This window comes from Azolla caroliniana, unplaced genomic scaffold (genome assembly GCF_043228905.1).
Source record: "Azolla caroliniana isolate FFs.n. ecotype wild unplaced genomic scaffold, voAzoCaro1.0.p SCAF_12, whole genome shotgun sequence".
Lineage (NCBI taxonomy): Eukaryota > Viridiplantae > Streptophyta > Polypodiopsida > Salviniales > Salviniaceae > Azolla > Azolla caroliniana.
In genome coordinates this window covers 6130503-6149211 of record NW_028230447.1, presented here as the reverse complement: position 1 = coordinate 6149211, position 18709 = coordinate 6130503, and the positions used below count along the sequence as shown (strand labels likewise).

The 18709-nt window shown below is 38.3% G+C and overlaps 2 protein-coding genes across 3 annotated transcripts; both read right to left on the bottom strand.

The window, feature by feature from the left end:
• Nucleotides 1-1420: 1420 nt before the first annotated feature.
• LOC147856957 (mitochondrial carrier protein MTM1-like) lies at nucleotides 1421-11036 on the bottom strand. 2 transcript variants are annotated; one of them, XM_087328554.1, is made up of 11 exons: nucleotides 11014-11036; nucleotides 10623-10954; nucleotides 5712-5786; nucleotides 5400-5510; nucleotides 5255-5314; nucleotides 5008-5178; nucleotides 3162-3258; nucleotides 2754-2845; nucleotides 2365-2514; nucleotides 2238-2293; nucleotides 1421-1905 (listed from the first exon to the last, which is right to left on the bottom strand). In XM_087328554.1, the coding sequence occupies exons 2-11, from the start codon at nucleotides 10896-10898 to the stop codon at nucleotides 1773-1775; spliced, it is 1221 nt and encodes a 406-aa protein (XP_087184680.1). In that variant the 5' UTR covers nucleotides 10899-10954; nucleotides 11014-11036; the 3' UTR covers nucleotides 1421-1772. The 2 variants fall into 2 exon arrangements, with proteins under 2 accessions (XP_087184680.1, XP_087184679.1); XM_087328553.1 differs by having other exon boundaries at nucleotides 10623-11025.
• Nucleotides 11037-12991: 1955 nt separating this feature from the next.
• Nucleotides 12992-17622, bottom strand: LOC147856956 (ATP-dependent zinc metalloprotease FTSH, chloroplastic-like). Its single transcript, XM_087328551.1, has 5 exons — nucleotides 16274-17622; nucleotides 15427-15673; nucleotides 14516-14699; nucleotides 14140-14311; nucleotides 12992-13369 (listed from the first exon to the last, which is right to left on the bottom strand). The coding sequence occupies exons 1-5, from the start codon at nucleotides 17585-17587 to the stop codon at nucleotides 13148-13150; spliced, it is 2139 nt and encodes a 712-aa protein (XP_087184677.1). The 5' UTR covers nucleotides 17588-17622; the 3' UTR covers nucleotides 12992-13147.
• Nucleotides 17623-18709: the final 1087 nt, after the last annotated feature.

The window sequence follows — 18709 nt, the reverse complement described above, 5'->3', positions numbered from 1 at the left end:
CAAATGTTGTGTCTTTTATTATATTCATGGTTCCGTTCTATTATAGACCTTGCAAATGAACCATTTAAGTTGTGAGCCATTCTTTCTATGTTGTTAATATAGGAAGATTATGTGGTTGTGTCTTTGGCTCCAATAGTAAGATTCCGAAAGTGAATTTCCAATGCCAATTCTGTAAGAGTAACATTATTAATGAGTATTATCTTAGACTAAAAAGAACGTCAAAGTTAGTTCAACATGTAAACTAGAAACAACAAGTTGGTGGGTCGATTCGGTGGGCATGCCCAAAGTCATATTGTGCTTTAGTATGTCATGTCTTTCTCAAAATGATGGGATCAAGCTTTAAATCATCAAGACATCCTTATATTTGTGTTATCCATTATGATTACATTAATAATCTTCCTTAGATCACTGATACATTTCATAGTATTTCAAGATGATTAAATTAATAATCTTTCATAGATCATTGATATATTTCTCATGCTTCCATGGTATAGAACCATGCATCTTCAAATGATGTGTTCTTGCTTTAAACCATAAATCCACTAATACTTGAATTGGAAATGCTCAACCCTACAAATTGGGATAAAAAATATGAGAACTTAACAAGGGTTTCCTTGTTATAGGAGTGTTCACAACTGGACTAGCAATGATTATATGACCAACCCAAGTTTGAAAAAGGAAATCCAAGAAATCTAAGCACAAACCAGACTGGATGTGCATTTCTTGTGACACTAGTAGGTAGCTAAGATTATTCCCAACCCAAGCTTCATGGCAAAAGGAAAAGATCAACCAAATTTGTGGCACTCTCTACAGAATTTGAAATTGCTCTAGAAAGGTAAAACAAAACCTCTAATAATTGTCATATACTCAGGAAAGTGTTAAATTATTATTATTATATTTTTCATCAAAATTTGGGCTTTGTTTCAGGATTACTATATTATTACCCCTTTTTTCGTTTTTACTGATATCATACATTGTGTTTAAGACATCTGTCATAGTAACCACTTGATTGGTTTCTCTTATTAACCGCACATGTCATATCACTATCATAGGTTCACAATTATTATTACTAATCAATTATTTACAAATATTGATTTAGTTGTGCAATTATAGTGGTTATTTGTTTTAAGAAACCATCAATCAAATTACACAAACCTGATTAACCTCTTTTACATTTATAATAATGACTAAATCAGTTCACTTTTGTTCATCAATCTATGAGCAATTCGTCTTACCATATTACATCACATATCAATTAAATACACAATAAATCAATGGAAGTGCCACATATCAATGTTCACAGGTCTATTGTGTGCCATGCATTTATCCAAGCCTCTTAAGGTCATATTATAAACAGCAGTATGGTATTAAATAGAGTTTCTGATCCACCTCCACAATGTACTCAAAACATCAGCAAGCAAAAAAAACAAACAATGGTTCTTCAGGCAAAAACAAAATAAATAGGTGCAATATATTGGTGTTTATACATAGGAACCAAAATATCAGGATGACTCTTTAGAAGGCAACACTGATTTATGTAAAATTTGCTCAAAAAGCCAGCAATGCTTCTGTTATGCTATGTAATTGCTACAAAAATTAGTGGACATGAATGTCTCAAACAGGCTCATGAATGTTAAAACTTGACTTCATGAATCATCGGGTGGTCATTTTTATTTGGTCACGTACATCTGAACCTAAGAGAAAGAAGTGTAGCAAACCTCGAAATCTCATATGTTTAATGGTTTGGTTATCTGTTATATCTTTGATGTATTTCAAGAAAGACAGTGGGCTTGATGAAGAGTGTACTTCATAACCTCATAAAAAGATATGACTATTCCAACCGAAGGACCTGCTCTTGCTACTCGAGGGACCACACCCATAAACAATCCTGAAATGCCTCCTTGCCTGATAACACATACACATGACTTTCTTCCTGTATATCTTTGCTCTTCATGACAATTTCTCAGTCATCTCCAGTGCAATCAGGCAGTACAGTTATACTTTTCTTAGGAACAAAAAGAATTTTCAATTTTCTTTCATCTTGTTTGAATGTACATTTTTAATGATTTTATCTTTTTTTCTAAATATATTTTTGTTTCTAACACTTGTTGATTTGATGCTTCATCATCTCCCATATAAATTTCTCTCTTCTCTCTCTTTTTATTAATCCTTATGGCAAGCATGTGAAGCTTTACCTTGTTACTACTAGTTACTACTAAGCAAAAGCTTGTTTTTACCTCCAAACTTGAGTTAGCACCTGCCATGTGCTGGTTCTGGCAACTTTCAATGGATCCTGCAAAAGAAGAATATCTACATAGCAATCCAAAATCCACAATCTTCTTTTTATACAGCAAAAAATTTAACCTGAATTTGACGCCTTGTTTTAGCGACATCTAGAGGACAAGTTGCAGCAGCAGCAATGCTGCCAGCAACATAGCCTGCAGCAAAATTTGCCCCAAGGATATTTGTCGCATTTGTCTCCGAACATAAGCTCTCTATGAAACGTCTTCTAAGCTAAAAATCATAACAACAATATTTAACATGCTTTTATATACCTTCTGAGCCCATGACTGAACTCTAATGTAACTTTGACTTTATAACCAGCAGACAAACCAAGGATGGCTTCACTGTGACGTGGATGCAAACAAACTACATTAAGTCAAGATATTTATTGACCCAAACTAGTCCAACAGAAAATAGAAAACATAATGTTTATTTGAACCGTTCATCATGAGGGAAGAAATCCCACAAACCGGCTCTAACGTAGCCCAACAAATTGCTGAAAATGGAACATCTCGTGCAAGTTGTGCTCCAGCTCCAGTCCACAAAGCTGTAACTCCCTTCACTGTATTAATGAAACTTTTGTTAGTCAAAGAAAATAACAACTATGCTCAAAAGTTATGCCCATACATGATCATCCACTGTGCAACAGCACATTTATTCAAAAATTACTCAAACAGATTATAATCCTTTGATGTCTGATATACTGCTTTTTTCAGTCTCATGACATTGCTAGATAATTTGAAGACCTTTCTTAAAAACAATATACATTATCATTATACATCAGCATGTTATCAAACAAATGTAAATCACCCATTCATTTAAATGCCATACACAATATAAGCATATGTAGCCATAATGAGTGTCATTTAAAAACTCACTTCGTTCTCCTGAAGAAATGGTCACTCTGGAGAGAACTTCAAGCATTGTTTTTAACATCCCAGGTGGCTTCACCCCTGGTCGAAATTCTCTTTGTGCCTGCACAAAATCATCATATATGTCTCTGCATTCTCTAGCTTGACAACAGTCAATCAAGGATGTCCATTATCATCCAACACTATATCGGCTTTGTCTACATCAGCTCAAAGAATTCATTAAGCTTAAACCTCAGCATGAAAGATATATAATGGAGTTGGAAGCATCTCAGTAACATAGACTGGAAATCGAAATAATACAAAAAATATTCATATGCCAGCATTTCAAAATAAAAGGTGTGCTTTGTGCTTGTTGACACAGGAATAAGGCCAAATGCAGTGATTGCTCAAGGGGCTATATGAACAATGCAGTGGGTGTCTTCTTTTTAGGTATTTCTCTGTTCTTGTTTCCACACGGTGCCATGTTGCCATTGGCACAGTGTAAACAGTTTCCGGAACAACATAGTCCACAGTTACGAACGATGAATATCAGACTAGCATAGTCAGTTATGCACATTATATTGTAAGCCATTGTAAATATTAATATATATTCACACATCTACCTTTTTTAGGCCACAAAGCACATTCAACATCTACTTTTTAGATTGCTTCACCAACTTGGGAATATAGACTAGAAGCTATCTTGAGAAAAAGAAAGCTAACTTGTGCTATCTTAGAAACGGCTTACTTAGGAAATTTTAGTGGGGCCTAATCTAATCGTGTTTTGGGTTCTTACTTTATTAATTAGGGTGTATATTGATCACAGAATAAATCTACTTCTTTCATATGGGGTTTTACTATCAATCTTAGAATTTTTTATTGTAACTAAAATTTACCAATTGAATTTGGCTATCAAACTCTCCTTCCTCGATTCACCTACCTCGTGGTCTAGAACCCCAACGGTTCCATCCCAGAATGCAGTCCACAGTGAGAAAGATCACAACAACCCATGCATTTAATGTTCACCCAAGATGGATGTGAAAGATCTCCTAGAGCTTTCAAGTGATGCTATGAAATATGTAGTTATTGAGGAATGTTGTATTGACCCATTAAGGAAGAATCCCAAATGTTGGGTTCCATATAAGGCAAGAAGGCCTATTGATCATATTCAACCTTACCTCATTACCAGCATGAGTATTAATTCTCTAGAGCCCTAACACTCATTCACACTCGATCAACCTAGGTATTGACGTTGCATTCTCTCAAGGCATGGAAGGGGATGGATGTAAGGTATGGAAGGAAGGGCTAGTAGAGGATGAGTATCACTTGCTTTTTACATGCTCTACATACAGCGCATTGCAATTCATGAAAGCTATGATGATATATAAGAGGGGATGATGACTTGAGTGTCACATTAAAGAGAACACCTAGAAGGTTGAGCTCATATGTGTATGCCTTATTCACACATCGAGACTTGGTGCTTCAAAGAATGAATAACCCTTTTCTTAGGAAGGAGACACATCAAGATAACTTTTGTACTTAGGTCCCATGGGTCAATATTGGCCTCTCTATGGACACTAAAAATATCTATCTATCTATAAACAAGAATATGAACATAAACATATGAATATGAAGACATAACACAACTCATCTTCAGGAAAAAAACTCACTACCCTAGGCAAAAGTCCTGAGATCTGACCCTAGGACCATACCACACATACACATTTTATATATACATTATTGACATTATTGTACATAAATTTGTCACAGCAAAGTAAGCTTTGCTTTGCAGCAGCCCATATCAACAACTCTTTCTGCTTAAAAAATGGATTTAGAAATATGTATAACAATTAAAGATCCCTTATGATTTTACCTGCATCCGCACCCTTGTGAGCTCAATTGGTGAGCATATGATGCAAGCCAAAGATCTAGCTATTGAACCCGCAATCAAAGGTGCATAAGGAGTTAATTGTGGACAGTTGTTTGTAGCATATCCTTCAAGACAATCACGGAACAAATCATAGCATGGCAGATAGATCCCAACCTGAAAAATATACGAAACTCTAAACTACAACTTATGTCAAATATTAGTGAATGTTTACAACATTGCTTATGCTTACAGTTGGCACTGCAAGTGCGAGTCCAGCATTGGTGCCTCTCCAGAGTCTCAAAACTCCCTCCTAGATATCATGGAGTACGAAAGTTCAAAAGAGAAATCTGAACGTTGCCTAAACAAGAATACTGAACATAAATCATCAACCATACCTGTCGTATAATTTTGTCAAAAACATCAAATGTGCTATTGTAACGGAAACAACTAGGTGGACATAACGGGGCAATGCCAGATACACCACCACGTGGACAAACAGGAGGACACTTGCCAAAGTCAACAAGAAGTGTAAGATTTAGGAGATTTTTAATGGTAACAAAAAGTTAATGTTATGACAAAGTTTTATAGCAGTATAACTAGCCATTAAACAGAGATGGCAACAAACACATGTAGCTGGACACATGCATCAACAAGCACACATTAAAAATGTCATTAAATGTTGAGAATATGCAAGAGTTGATATTTACCACAAACTCAGGACTGAGAGATATATGTCTTAGATGATGGTATGGTTCATTTGCAGCTTGCGCCTGAAGTCTAGTCTGTATCCAATATAACAATATAAGAAACGCACAAAGAACTGAGCAGAGTCATCAACGAGAGTTATGATGCTTAATAATTATTTGTATGATGTGATGCTTTGCAGCTAAATAAAATAAACAACAAGAACATTGTCACAATATGCAAACAATAATGCAACAAATAGCAGAAAAAGTTCACTCACAAGAAAACATGTCACATGCTTCTAGCATTTGAATATGCTATATGTGAGAATATGTGATGAAACCCATCCAGCATAATAATCATAGAAAAAGGTTACTGTTAATGTATCCAAGAAATCAAGCACAAAACATATGCATTCATGAACATTGTTCCATCCTTCCAACAGATCCAAATCTACTCCAACTTCAGTAGCAGATTCATGGATAGAGCGAAATTTTTTCGATCCAGGTTCCCAAATAGTGTTAAGACATATATTGGTATTGGGGGGCTTTGGTAGCAATGGGCACGGTTTCGGCTCAAACCGAACCGAACCGTAAAGCCATGGTTTAACGGTTTATTGGTTCCAAAAAACGTTAATGGTTTGGTTTGGTTTGGATTCTCGATAAACAGTTTGGTTCTAAAACTCAGGTTTACAGGTTTGGTTTAAAGGTTTAAAGGTTTATAGGTTTTTGGTTAACTTTTTTTTTTACCTTAATAGTTTATTGATGTAATGGTTTTTTATTGATTAATTAATTTAACTTAAATGTTTATTTAATTTAATGGTTCAATTAATGTTTCTTTTATTGATTTAATAAATTTAACTTAAATGCTTATTTAATTTAATTTATTTTTGTTTCTTTCGATGTTTAACTAGTTTGACTTAAGTGGTTAGGTTAAAAACTTTTATTAAATGGTTCAGTTTGGTTTCAACTTTTCCCTAAACGGTTTGGTTTTAAAAGGCTTGGTTTTAACTTTTTCTTAAATGGTTTGGTTTAAATACTGAGAGTTCATAAACAGGTTTGGTTTGGTTTGGTTTTAAATAAACAGTTTGGTTTGGATTTGTTTTAAATAAACGGTTTGGTTTGGTTTCTTTGCCTTGAAACCGAACCGTGCCCATTGCTAGGCTTAGGTAAGAAAAAGAACTGTTTATGATTGTCAGCACTTATTCTTCCATGACAATATCTTCCTTGAAGTTTCCAAATATGGAATTTCAGCTGTAGATTATTATGAATAATGAAGCACGTCCATTGTGAAATTCATACAGCTGTGCATTGTTAAAGTTGATAAATGTGAGAGTTGTTATTTAATAAGGGTCCATTGTTTCCTAATTCTAATGTTCAATATGACATTAAATTTAGACTCTCCACACTTTAAAAACTATGTTGAAGAAAATAATTGATATGATTCTCCATATAATCATCATCTTCAATGTTGCTACATAAAGAAATCAGGTTGCACAAGTTGTCCTCATTATGAAATTTTTGGGTCAACTACAATGTGTCTCTAGTAATCTGTGGTTGGCATTAAGTTCAACCTTCACAAGTGTGAACTAGTCCAAGTATGACCACATTTCCTCAGCAAAGAATCTAACTAATGATGAGGAAGTCTATTGTCCTTCCCATGTTAATCTTAATGCAAAATGGGATTTCTATGTTATGGATGGCAGTTCATCGCAATGTGTGTGTTACTATTTCGCAATGGTGCACTTCTCTCATCTCTTTACTTTTTTATACCATCTATCTACTCTCTACATAAACAAGTAACCAAAACATAAAAAGGTATATATTTCCCACCATAAAGTTCACCGCCTAAAACACACTTTTTATATTAATTCGCAAGTGTTGTGTACATTGTGAATAAGACCTAAGGCATGCATAGCTTGAACATGACACAGCTGGAACAGAACTATCACTTGCGTTCATTGATTGATATATTCACATTCGTGGGGGTTCCCAAACGAATGCATACAAATGCATGAAAAGCATTTGTTAAAAAAAGGGTGAGAGCTCATAAAGTCCCTCCTTTTTAGTTTCCTAGATATAAAAAAGGGAAGTTCACAATCAAACCGGAACAATAAAAAAGGGACTTGACACTAATAAATTTTCATAATAAATGTAAAGATATTCGTTTTATTTTTAATAAATAAATAAAATAAAATAAAAGTTCATTAATTCCCCACTTTTTATTCTTCCAAATTTTATGGATATTTTTATTTCACATTAAAAATGGGACTTCACGCTAATCACATTTCTATAATAAATATAAAATTATTCGTTTTTTTTAAATAATTAATTATTTCATTAATTAAAATAAAGGTTCATAAACTTGAAAACATCCTTGGCAAATGCTTTCGCAGTAGTTCGTCTTTCATAAATCCAAGAATTTCACCTCTGACAATGAAATACGAATGCCCCCAACTGTCCCTATTAATCATTACTCCGGTCCCAAAGACCAACACAATAGGACCAAAGTCCTATCACGTTATTCCATGCTAATGTATTCAGAGCATAGGCTTGCTTTGAGCACTCTAATTTTTTCAAAGTAACATCGCCGAATCCACGTCCCGACCAGTTAAGGACAGGTGCACGTCCCCGACAGAAAGAGCGGAGCAACCAGTGCACACCAAAGAGGCGACCGCTCACCCCGCCCTGAGATCCAACTACGAGCTTTTTAACTACAACAACTTAACTATACGCTCCTTTTTTATTTGACACTATAAAGGAGACTTAATACTAATCATATTTTTATAATCTATTAATGAATGACTGTTCTTTTTTTAGTGAAATAAATATTTTTTTAATTGTTTTTTCAAAAAATGATTTTTTTTTTTATATTTATTTTGCAAAATGAATGGTTTTATAATATTCTTGGGGCCATTTCATATTGTCAAATATTGTGAATATCACGCATGGAGAATATCACGAATCACACATGTGTCAATCTATGCTTGTGTTGCAAACTCTTTTATATTAAGCCACGATAAGGGGCAAGTATTTCAGCCAGCTCTATAAGCGACATAACATGTCTTTCTGTTGCTGTATAATAAAACCTCAAATAAAAGCACAACCCCATATTAGAAGCAGGCTAATAGAATTTTACATTTTATCTTGTTTTAAGATATGGGAACTAGGAAATCTGTCTATCTACTTGATGTAAATCAAATTTAAGCTTTGCAATCTGAAGTGGGAATGCCAGCCAGAGGGACGATTTTGTCAGTAATTGTATGCCCTCTTAATGCGTGTACAAGTACCTTTGGAAAGTTGATTCTATGCCTTAGCTCTGCCTACCTAGCATAGCATGGAAAATAGGAGATTAACCAGAGAAGAACCATAAAGGCAAGCTCTTTCTTCAGTTTGGGTTTTTGACACAGTTTCATAAATGCTAAAAAAACGTGTGTTCTATGTTGAGAGTAAGTTTCTGAATGCTCTGAACTATTCTAAGTCTTAGAAATTCCATTTAAAAATGTTTCACATATTCTACGGATTTAACAAGTATTTCACATTTCCAAAAACCTTCAAAGAAATTGAACTTTAAATTTTAAGAAGTACTTAACGTATTCTACACATATTCTCCATATTTAATGTATTTTATCTGTAGAATATGTATCCTAAATATTTTTTTACAAAAACAGTAGAATATTTTTAGAATACATAGCATACATATTCTAAGTGTATAGTATGCTAAATATTCTCCCGCTATGCATGGTTTGCATGGTGGAACATGATGGAGGAGTTCTTGAATGTTGAAAGACCATAGAGCATTAAACATAGCCCAAAGTTTGAAGGCTACTGCTATCATAGTATCCTTAATAATGGGAACATTCCAACAACCATGACCAAGAGAGCAAGGTATGCCATCACACTGATGTGTACACTTTCCCACACACTGAAAATAGAAATGCATGGATGGATAATGAGGAGAAGAGGCAAATGTAACAGAAATGCACATGTGACCTTGCTGTGCCCAGGATATCATGAGATTAGAGATGCTTTTCATGAGCACCACATTAATGCACCACATTTCAGGAACTGCTACCAAGAGCAGCCCCTCACTCATGGTTTTGGGCAGCTTTGCTGCACAGTTGTTAGCATTTTGCACTCAACTCAGTTTACAATTGGCAAATGCAAGCATACTTGGAATTCCATAATACACATTTATTTCTAATTTCATTTTATCTTTGTTCCTAATTCCCCCCCCCATTAGTTCTGGGTAGCTTACTTTGTAAAAGCTTGGAGGTATCATTGGTCACTTTGGCCCCCAGCGGACGATAACACATCATCGTTCTCTATCTCTCTAATTTAGGGACAGTTGGTATAATTTTGTTACACATCCCATGATATTGACTTTGATGTAACTTTTCTCCCAGAGGTTTCTTTGTCATTTTGAAGACATTAATTTAACATTTCATTTCATTTCTCTGAGCACATGGTTACTCGAACTCTTGTTTCCAAACTCTGCTATCACTCTTTCCTTTTTGTTTAGCTTATATTTGGAACTTGTTTCGTGTTTCAAACAATGGTTACAGTTTTTCTCTGATAGGCCATTTTTCACCTTTAGTAGATGTTAAGTCTAAACTTCGTTTTCTCAGGTTGATCTCTCTTTCTCTCTCAAGAATGTGAGATCAACCTGAGGAAATGGTAGATGCGCAGAAAATCAAGATGGTTGGGCCATTTGTCAAGACGTTCTGAACTCCAAATCATAACTCTTGACAATTATTTGCTCAGAAACTATCCTTGTTTATGTTCTTCCAGAACCAGACACAGACGACAAGCGGGTCAAGTTACGTGTCTCCAGAGGATGATAATACATCATCCGCATTATATCACTTGGCATTTTCTTTGTTCAGAAATTAGCAAGGAAAATGGGGGAAAGGAGGGGATATAAGCCGCACTAACCTTGACCACATCCAATGGATTGACAATGATAGCAGAAAAGAAGGCAGCACCGGCAGCAGAGATGCCTCTCTCTACAATGTCAGCAGCGTTATAGGAGGGGTTGAGAGGAGGAAAAGGATTATCGGCATCTGAGGAAGGAGATGAGTGATTGCTGAAGAAGAAACCTCTGACGAAGGAAGATGATGATGAGCTTTTTGCTTCTGTGGAGGAGGAGCTGTCTGTAGAGCTTCTTACGGGGATGGAGATGGGAGGAGAAGGTTGACTTTCACCGATCATCGCTTCTATTTCTTCTCCTTCTCCTTCTCCTTCTCCTTCTCCTTCTCCTTCTTCTTCTTCTTCTTCTTCTTCTTCTTCTTCTTCTTCTTCTTCTGCTTCTGCTTCTTCTCTGTACTGTCAACAGTGTGAAGCAAGAAGAAGAATTAGGGTAGTTTCTAAAGTCTTTATTTTTATTTCCCTTAAACCCCATTTCTTGCTCACCCTCTTAGTTGTTGCTGCTCCGTATGTGCCATGTGGCGGCAGCGATGATGTGGCACAACCTGATTGGCCACAGAAACCAGCTCTGCCTTCATCCAGGATGACATGGCACTCGTGGTGATGATGTGGCACTGTCTGGTTGGCCACAAGAGGCAGCTCTGCCTCCGTGTGTGATCGTCAAGGGATGACATGGCACTTAGCAGTGATGATGTGGCACACAACCTGATTGGCCACAACAGCCAGTTCTGCCTCCGTCAAGGATGACATGGCACTAGCGGTGATGATGTGGCACAACCTGATTGCCCACAAGAGGCAGCTTTGTGTCCGTGTGTGATCGTCGAGGGATGACATGGCACTTAGCAGTGATGATGTGGCACAACCTGATTGGCCGCACGAGAGGCAGCTTTCGCCTCTCGTGTGATCGTCGAGATGGCATGGCACTAGCTCGTTAGCCAGGCGGGTGGGAATCGAAATTTGGGTTTCAATTCTTTATCGGAGAAATGCGAGGTGCAAATCGGGCTTCATTCGAGTCGAGATATATATCTGCTATGTCTTCTAATGTTTCGGGATATATATCTGTTATGTCTCTCTTTTAATGTTTTCGGGACCCATCAGTTGTTCGAATCGTGGACGGTGTTGAGCCTTGCATGCTCATGTTTGGACATGTATTTGTGTGATGATATGCTTGATTGTCACAATGGAGATAACATGTTTTTGAATCCACGAGCACTTTGTGTTGGGGATATGGTGAGATGAAGAAGTATGTTTCGTGTTGGACAAATATTTTTGGGATGTTTTGGCACGAAATGAGAGTCTCTTGATGAATACTGGTAGATGAGAATACATGACAATTTGGCTTGAGATGCCTCCCACTGAGAAGTGTATGTGGATAGATATCCACAATCCTATAACACAAAATCTTTGTTGTGTTCTCTCTTGAGTATATACTATATACTTTTCTTTGAGCCAAGTCTCATGACAACAACGTCTTTGTCTTATGGTCTCCTAAGTACATATTTTGCTATGAGAATCCCATTTTCATATAATGCTCCAAAGACCTTCAACCATATTCAAGTTTGTTTTCCACATGTTATCAATCCAATACAATCACTATACACATTTCTCCATCCTTACTCACACGGATAAAATTATTGTTCTTGATTACTCTATTCCACGCACTACATAAGTATATTTCAACCTCACACACTTTTATATCCAACCTAGACGGATAGACCTTTGCCTTGAAACAAGTTTATAATGTGTTTGAATCTTCATTCGGCATCCTATATTCCTTCTTGAAAATGATAAAGTTTGGCACTTAGGTTTTTCATTCCATCTTTTACATTTTCTTTTGGTTTATCATTTTTAATCCTAAGAGAGAGTGCTTTGTAAGAATTGTCGTTTCATGCATCATGTTCTTCCTCTCATGGATGTTGCCAACACATCATCAACATGTGATGTAAAAAATCTTCATCTCCAAACTCCGTCCAAAACATTTCACATAATACTCACTAAAAAACAAAATTCATGTGGTGGGAATTGACAACACCTAATACCAACATGTATACAAATTCCATATTCTGAATTAATTTATATACCACAATCATGGCAATGCATTCTCTTTCAATCTGTGGACATCATGGATTCCATGAAAAGATCAACACGACCTATCTCAGAAGCTAACATGGTATGCAACCAAACGGACTCTACTAGGAAAAGGGCAAGATAAGTATCCCGAGAAGCCAAAGAGGTGACTGTACACAAAGGTTATATTAGTATTACCTCTAAAAATCCGAAACTCATTTCTCAAACCTATAAATGTTTGCTCTAAGAAAATTATGAACTCATTCCTAGAAACCATAAACATTATAGCTGGAAACATTTCGTACGCAATATTAGCTTCAAAATCACAAAGTTATATTCCTTAATGAGGGAATTTCACATGATTGATTTTCAATACAAGAATGAAAAGGTTATGTATAATCCCAAATATACATGCACTAGTTCGAATCTAGGCAATCAACATACAATTTCCGTGAGGTTCTCCAAATCTAGGCAACATACAATTCCGCTTGATTCTCTAGGAAGAGGCTCATGAACTCTTCGCCATCCACGGTCTCCTTCTCCATCAACAAGTCAGCCAACTTATGCAAGATGTCGATGTGTTTGGTGATGATGGTGGTTGCTCTTGAATATGCACGCTCCACAAGCTCCCTCACCTCCGAATCGATCACATCGGCAGTTGCCATAGAGTAGTCCGATTGTTGAGAGACCTAGGAAAAGAAGCACAAAACACTATTATCACAAAAAGCAAACAAGTAAAATGCTAGCCAGGGGGGAGACATATGGACAGAAGCACAAACATTATATAAAGAGAGAATTTGTGTCTTGCTAGCCAGGGGGGATCTCAAGTAGGAATCATCAACGGCTCGGCTCAAGCCTAAACTGAACCGCCAAAACGGTTTGGCACTTCTGTTCGGTTTAGGCTTGAGCTTCCTTAACCAGCCTTGAATTTGGTTTGGGATGGCTCAAGCCAAATCGAACCGATTTGGGCCAAACTGGTTACCATGCCGGTTGAGGCTTAATCAGCTTGGTTAATCCTGTTTAGGAACCCATTAGGTTCAGGTTTGGAAACACCCAAACCGGTGTAGGCTTAACCGCTTTGGTTTAGACAAGGCCAAACTGGTTAAGCCGAAACCGAACCGTTGCCGATTCCTAACCTCAAGAACCAAATACAGAAGAATCAAAATATTTACCTACTTACGGCAAAATGACAGATTTGTGTGCCTTGCTTAACTAGGGGTATGTCGGCCAACTTTCAAAAAGAAGCACATACATTTTATAATAGAAGAACCCTATATAGGTAAAATGCTGCTGGACTTCTGCAATACTACCTTGTAAGATGTCAAATGAGCTAAAAGAAATCAAGAATCAACAAAGTCCCTATTACGGTAAAAAAAAAGTGCTAAAATCGCAGCTTTTTTCTTTAACTAGAGCAATGTCAAAGAAAATGTTAAAAATGGAGAGTAAGAGGCACACTCACTTGTTGTCCAAGGAAAGGATTTCCTCCTCCACCTCCGAGAGCCACTTGTCCAATCTTTTTGCTGAACCCAAACCTCTCGACCATCTGCCTCGCTACTCGAGAGACTTGTTGGAAGTCATTGGATGCACCTGTTGTCACGTTCTCAGTTCCGAATATCACTTCTTCCGCAACCCTAATGTGATAGATAGCAAGTAGTACAGAGGATTTTGAATCACTTTTGAAGGTATCCAGATAAAAAAAAGAAAACATTGTCTAGTGCAATTGTAAGTGCAAATATTTCCGAATCATTTAAAGATACGAGATTTAAAAAACACTGTATATTTCTTGTTAAGAAAAATTCTTGACATTGCCTTTATGTAATCTCTCTTATTCTCACCTTCCACCCAAGGCAACTGCCATTTGGTTTTCAAGGTAGCTTCGGCTATATAACCCTGACTCAAGCCTCTCTTCACTTGGAGCAAAGAACGTAAGGCCTCCGGCACTACCTCGAGGAATGATGGAAATCTTGGCAACGGGATCGTATTCCGGCATAAGTGCCCCCACGAGAGCATGTCCGGCCTCTGAAAATAAAAGCCACTATCATTCCCCTAAGAAATATTAAAAAAACCTGTAGTGCATCTGCACCATAGTTGTTAAAAAACATGTATTCTACGTTTAGAATACGTTTTAGAACTGTAGTGCATCTACACCATAGTTAAAAAACATTCTACGTTTAGAATACGTTTTAGAACTGCCAATTTTCACATTTTCATGTATTCTATGTATTTAAGAAGCATTTTTTATCATTTCAAACCAATTTAAAAAAATTTAAAATTATCTTTTTTGAAAAAAAAAACTTTAAATTTTAAGAAGTATTTAGCATATTTAACGGATTCTACACGTATTCTAAGTATTTTCTGTAAAATACGTATTCTGAGTATTTTAAACAAAAGGTTAGAATACTTGTAGAATACTTAGCATAGGTATTCTACACGTATTGTATGCTAAGTATTCTACAACAATGATCTGCACCATGAAGCATTCACATGCTGAAGTACCACCACATCATGCCCCTGACAAGTATTCAAATACATCATAAGTGCCACATCATACCAAACCATATAATCATATACTGATGTGCGACATTGAAGTGCCCACTTATCATGCCCAACAAAATCCAAACACTCAAGTGCCACATCATGAACCACATCTATATATATATATATATATATATATATATTCAAATACTGAAGTGCCACTTCATGCACAACAAAAGATATGGTGAATGTAGTATGCATATGATCTTACCATGATATGCCACAAGTTTTTTCCTCTCTTCGGAGACAACAGCGTTCTTCTTTTCGGGACCAGCAATAATTCTCTCCAGAGCATCGGCAATCTCATCCTTGCTTATTTCTTTCAAATCTCTTCTTGCCGCAAGAATGGCGGCCTCATTCATGAGATTTTGCAAGTCAGCTCCAGTAAAACCTGGTGTCCTTCTAGAGATCTTCTCAAAATCCACATCTTTGGCCAGAGATTTCCCTCGAGAATGAACCTGTAAATGCCAAGCCAGACATAGAAACAAAATCATCAGATAATCACATATTTATTTGCCCTCATTGACCCTCTATTATTGTATGATTATGTCTGTGTTTCTTCCTACCATAAGTAGGATTAGTCCACTACTATATCAAACCCCAGATAATTATCCATAGCATAACTATCCATATTGTGGCCAACCAAATGGTCATCTGTGAGCTAATGGGCTGATATTTGGCCTAATTGAACCTCTATTAATGCATGATTATGCGTATATGCTCGTTAGATATGTGTGTTTTACGTGCTATATACCATTTAACACAGGACTATAATGCTCATCCACACGGTGGGAACCTATGTCTTGCTTGATTGATTTTAAACATAAAATGTCCACTACTTTTCAACACTAGTTGCAAAACCAAAGAAACATTCCAGGCTTTCACGAGAATTAATTGCCTCCATTAATGTGTGATTCACACGCATAAGCATCTACAACTTTTAAATACAAGATGTGTACTGAACTCCTTGATGTAAATGCAAGGAGTGTACCGACTGCTTTAGATATATAAGATGTAAAAATAAAATATAAAAAAACAAAGAGGAAATGTTTTCACACCTGCAGAATTTTCACACGGCCGGCAACATCAGGCCTATCGACAGTGACTTGGCGATCGAACCGGCCCGGGCGAAGAAGAGCAGAGTCGAGAACATCAGGCCTATTGGTGGCTGCAAGCACAATAACCCCACTGTTCCCAGTAAACCCATCCATTTCAGTAAGAAGTTGGTTGATGGTTTGTTCCCTTTCATCATTACCCCCGCCCATTCCCGCCCCTCTTTGACGCCCCACGGCATCAATCTCGTCAATAAACACAATGCAAGGTGCTTTGGCCTTGGCCTTGTCGAAGAGGTCCCTGACCCGCGAGGCTCCCACGCCCACGAAAAGCTCTACGAATTCGGAGGCGGCGCACGAGAAGAACGGGACTCCTGCCTCCCCGGCCACGGCCCGGGCTAGAAGTGTCTTTCCGGTTCCTGGCGGTCCTACAAGGAGACAACCTTTGGGTATCTTCGCACCGAGCGCGGTGTACTTGTCGGGGTTCTTGAGGAAATCGACGACTTCTTGGAGCTCGAGCTTGGCTTGATCGGCTCCCGCCACATCACTGAATGTGACACCCGTCTCGGGGACTTCTTGGAACTTAGACTTCGACCTACCGAAATCCATTGGTCCGCCAAGGCCGCCGGGCCCGCCCCCGGGGCTGCCTCTAAACAAGAGGAAAAGACCGCCCAACGCGAGGATGGGGAAGAGAAGGTTACCCAACACACTGAAGAGACCATTTTCTGATTCTCCTTCAGATACTGAGATGTCCACACCATTCATGGCTAGTATGTCCACAAGATCAGGATCGTTGGGCACTGTCACATTGGCACGGCGTCCGTCTGAGGCGGCCAATTGGAGTGTCGCCCCGTCTTTGCTAAACCTAACCCTCTCTACTTTCCCTTTCTTCACCGCATTCAAGAACTCGCTGTACCTCCATAAAGAACCTTCTGGAAGGTCCGGGTCAGATGTCTTCACGGGAGGTGCAGAGAGCTGCGAGAAAGGAGTCAGGTTTAGGGTTTTTGTCTCGGCGCTTTGCTCTGCTTGCAGAGTGGTGGGTTGTGGGGGGAGTGGGATGTTGTCGGCGGCGGCAATGGCAGGAAATGAGGAGAGCAGAGAAGCCGAGATGGCAGCGATGGCGGGGAGCTTGGCAGCAGAGCTACTGGCGATTGCGATAGGGACTTGTTGAGAGGAAGGGGATCTGTAGCGGCGATGGAGGGGGGCGTGATTAGGGTAAGAGATGGAGCGAGCAGGGGAAGGGGTTTGAGACAGGAGCGGGTGGAATGGCAGCAGGGAAGAACGTAGAGAAGCAGAGCAAGCAAGGTTCGCCATAGCCATCTTCCTTCCTCTGTCTTTCTTCTTCTTCTTCTTCTTCTTCGTTTAAAAATCCAGAGGAGAAGGAGAGAAGAATGGGGGGGCTCAGACTATATCTGCCACGCTGTCGCACCCTGGGCTTGCCACGTGGAGGGGCCGCCACGTCAGCCCCCCAATGCTTGCTTGGCCTCACGTTCTCCACATACATCTGCTCTGCTCTGCTCTACTCTATTCTCTCTCTCTCTCTCTCTCTCTCTCTCTCTCTCTCTCTCTTGAGATTGAGAATGGTCGAGCTAATAGAGTCCCGAGAGAGGAAAGGCTATGTAGGTTATGCCACATAGAGATAGAGGATGAGTATCACTTCACATGCAAGTGCCCAACTTATGCCGAGATACGGGCGGAATACCAAGACATACTAGGACCCTCTCCCACCCTCTCCAAACTATTAGATACCCCGAGTGTAAAGAGACTAGGTAGGTATATCTTAGAGCTAAAACAACATAGGGAGGATAAATTACAAAGTGTTAATCATAACCCTTTTACTACTCATCAACATGTACCTAGTGTAATTTTTCAGGAACATGGGGAGACGATGAATGTGGATACACTTATGCCGCTCGGCCTCTCCCTTGAGGAAGCAGAAATACAAAGAGCAACCAAACGTCCTCGGATGTTGGGCTTCAACACAAGTCAACGTGGAGTAGAAAAGATTAAGAAGATAAGGGAACGCGAGCTACGTCGACTCGAAGCTATGGTTGGGGTACCTCTTACATGGGAACCACGGGCCACATCCACATGGCAACCCTTTGACCCCCCGCTTCTCTTCGAGAGACTTGGATGGAAATGAAATTAGGCCTGGTATAGAATCATTCTCATTGTAGAACATGTTTTTTATATAGAACATGTTTGTTGTTTTCTTAGAACTATTTAGCTTAAACTCTATTTTATCTTATTTTTATTTTTACTTTCGATGAATGGGTAAATATCCCATTTTTGTTGTACACCATTTGTCTCATGGACCAATTTTGGCCTTAGAAGACGTTAATATATCTTTCTTTCTCTCTCTCTCTCTCTCTCTCTCTCTCTCTCTCTCTCTCTCTCTCTCTCTCTCTCTCTCTTCTCAATTTTGGCCTTAGAAGACGTTAA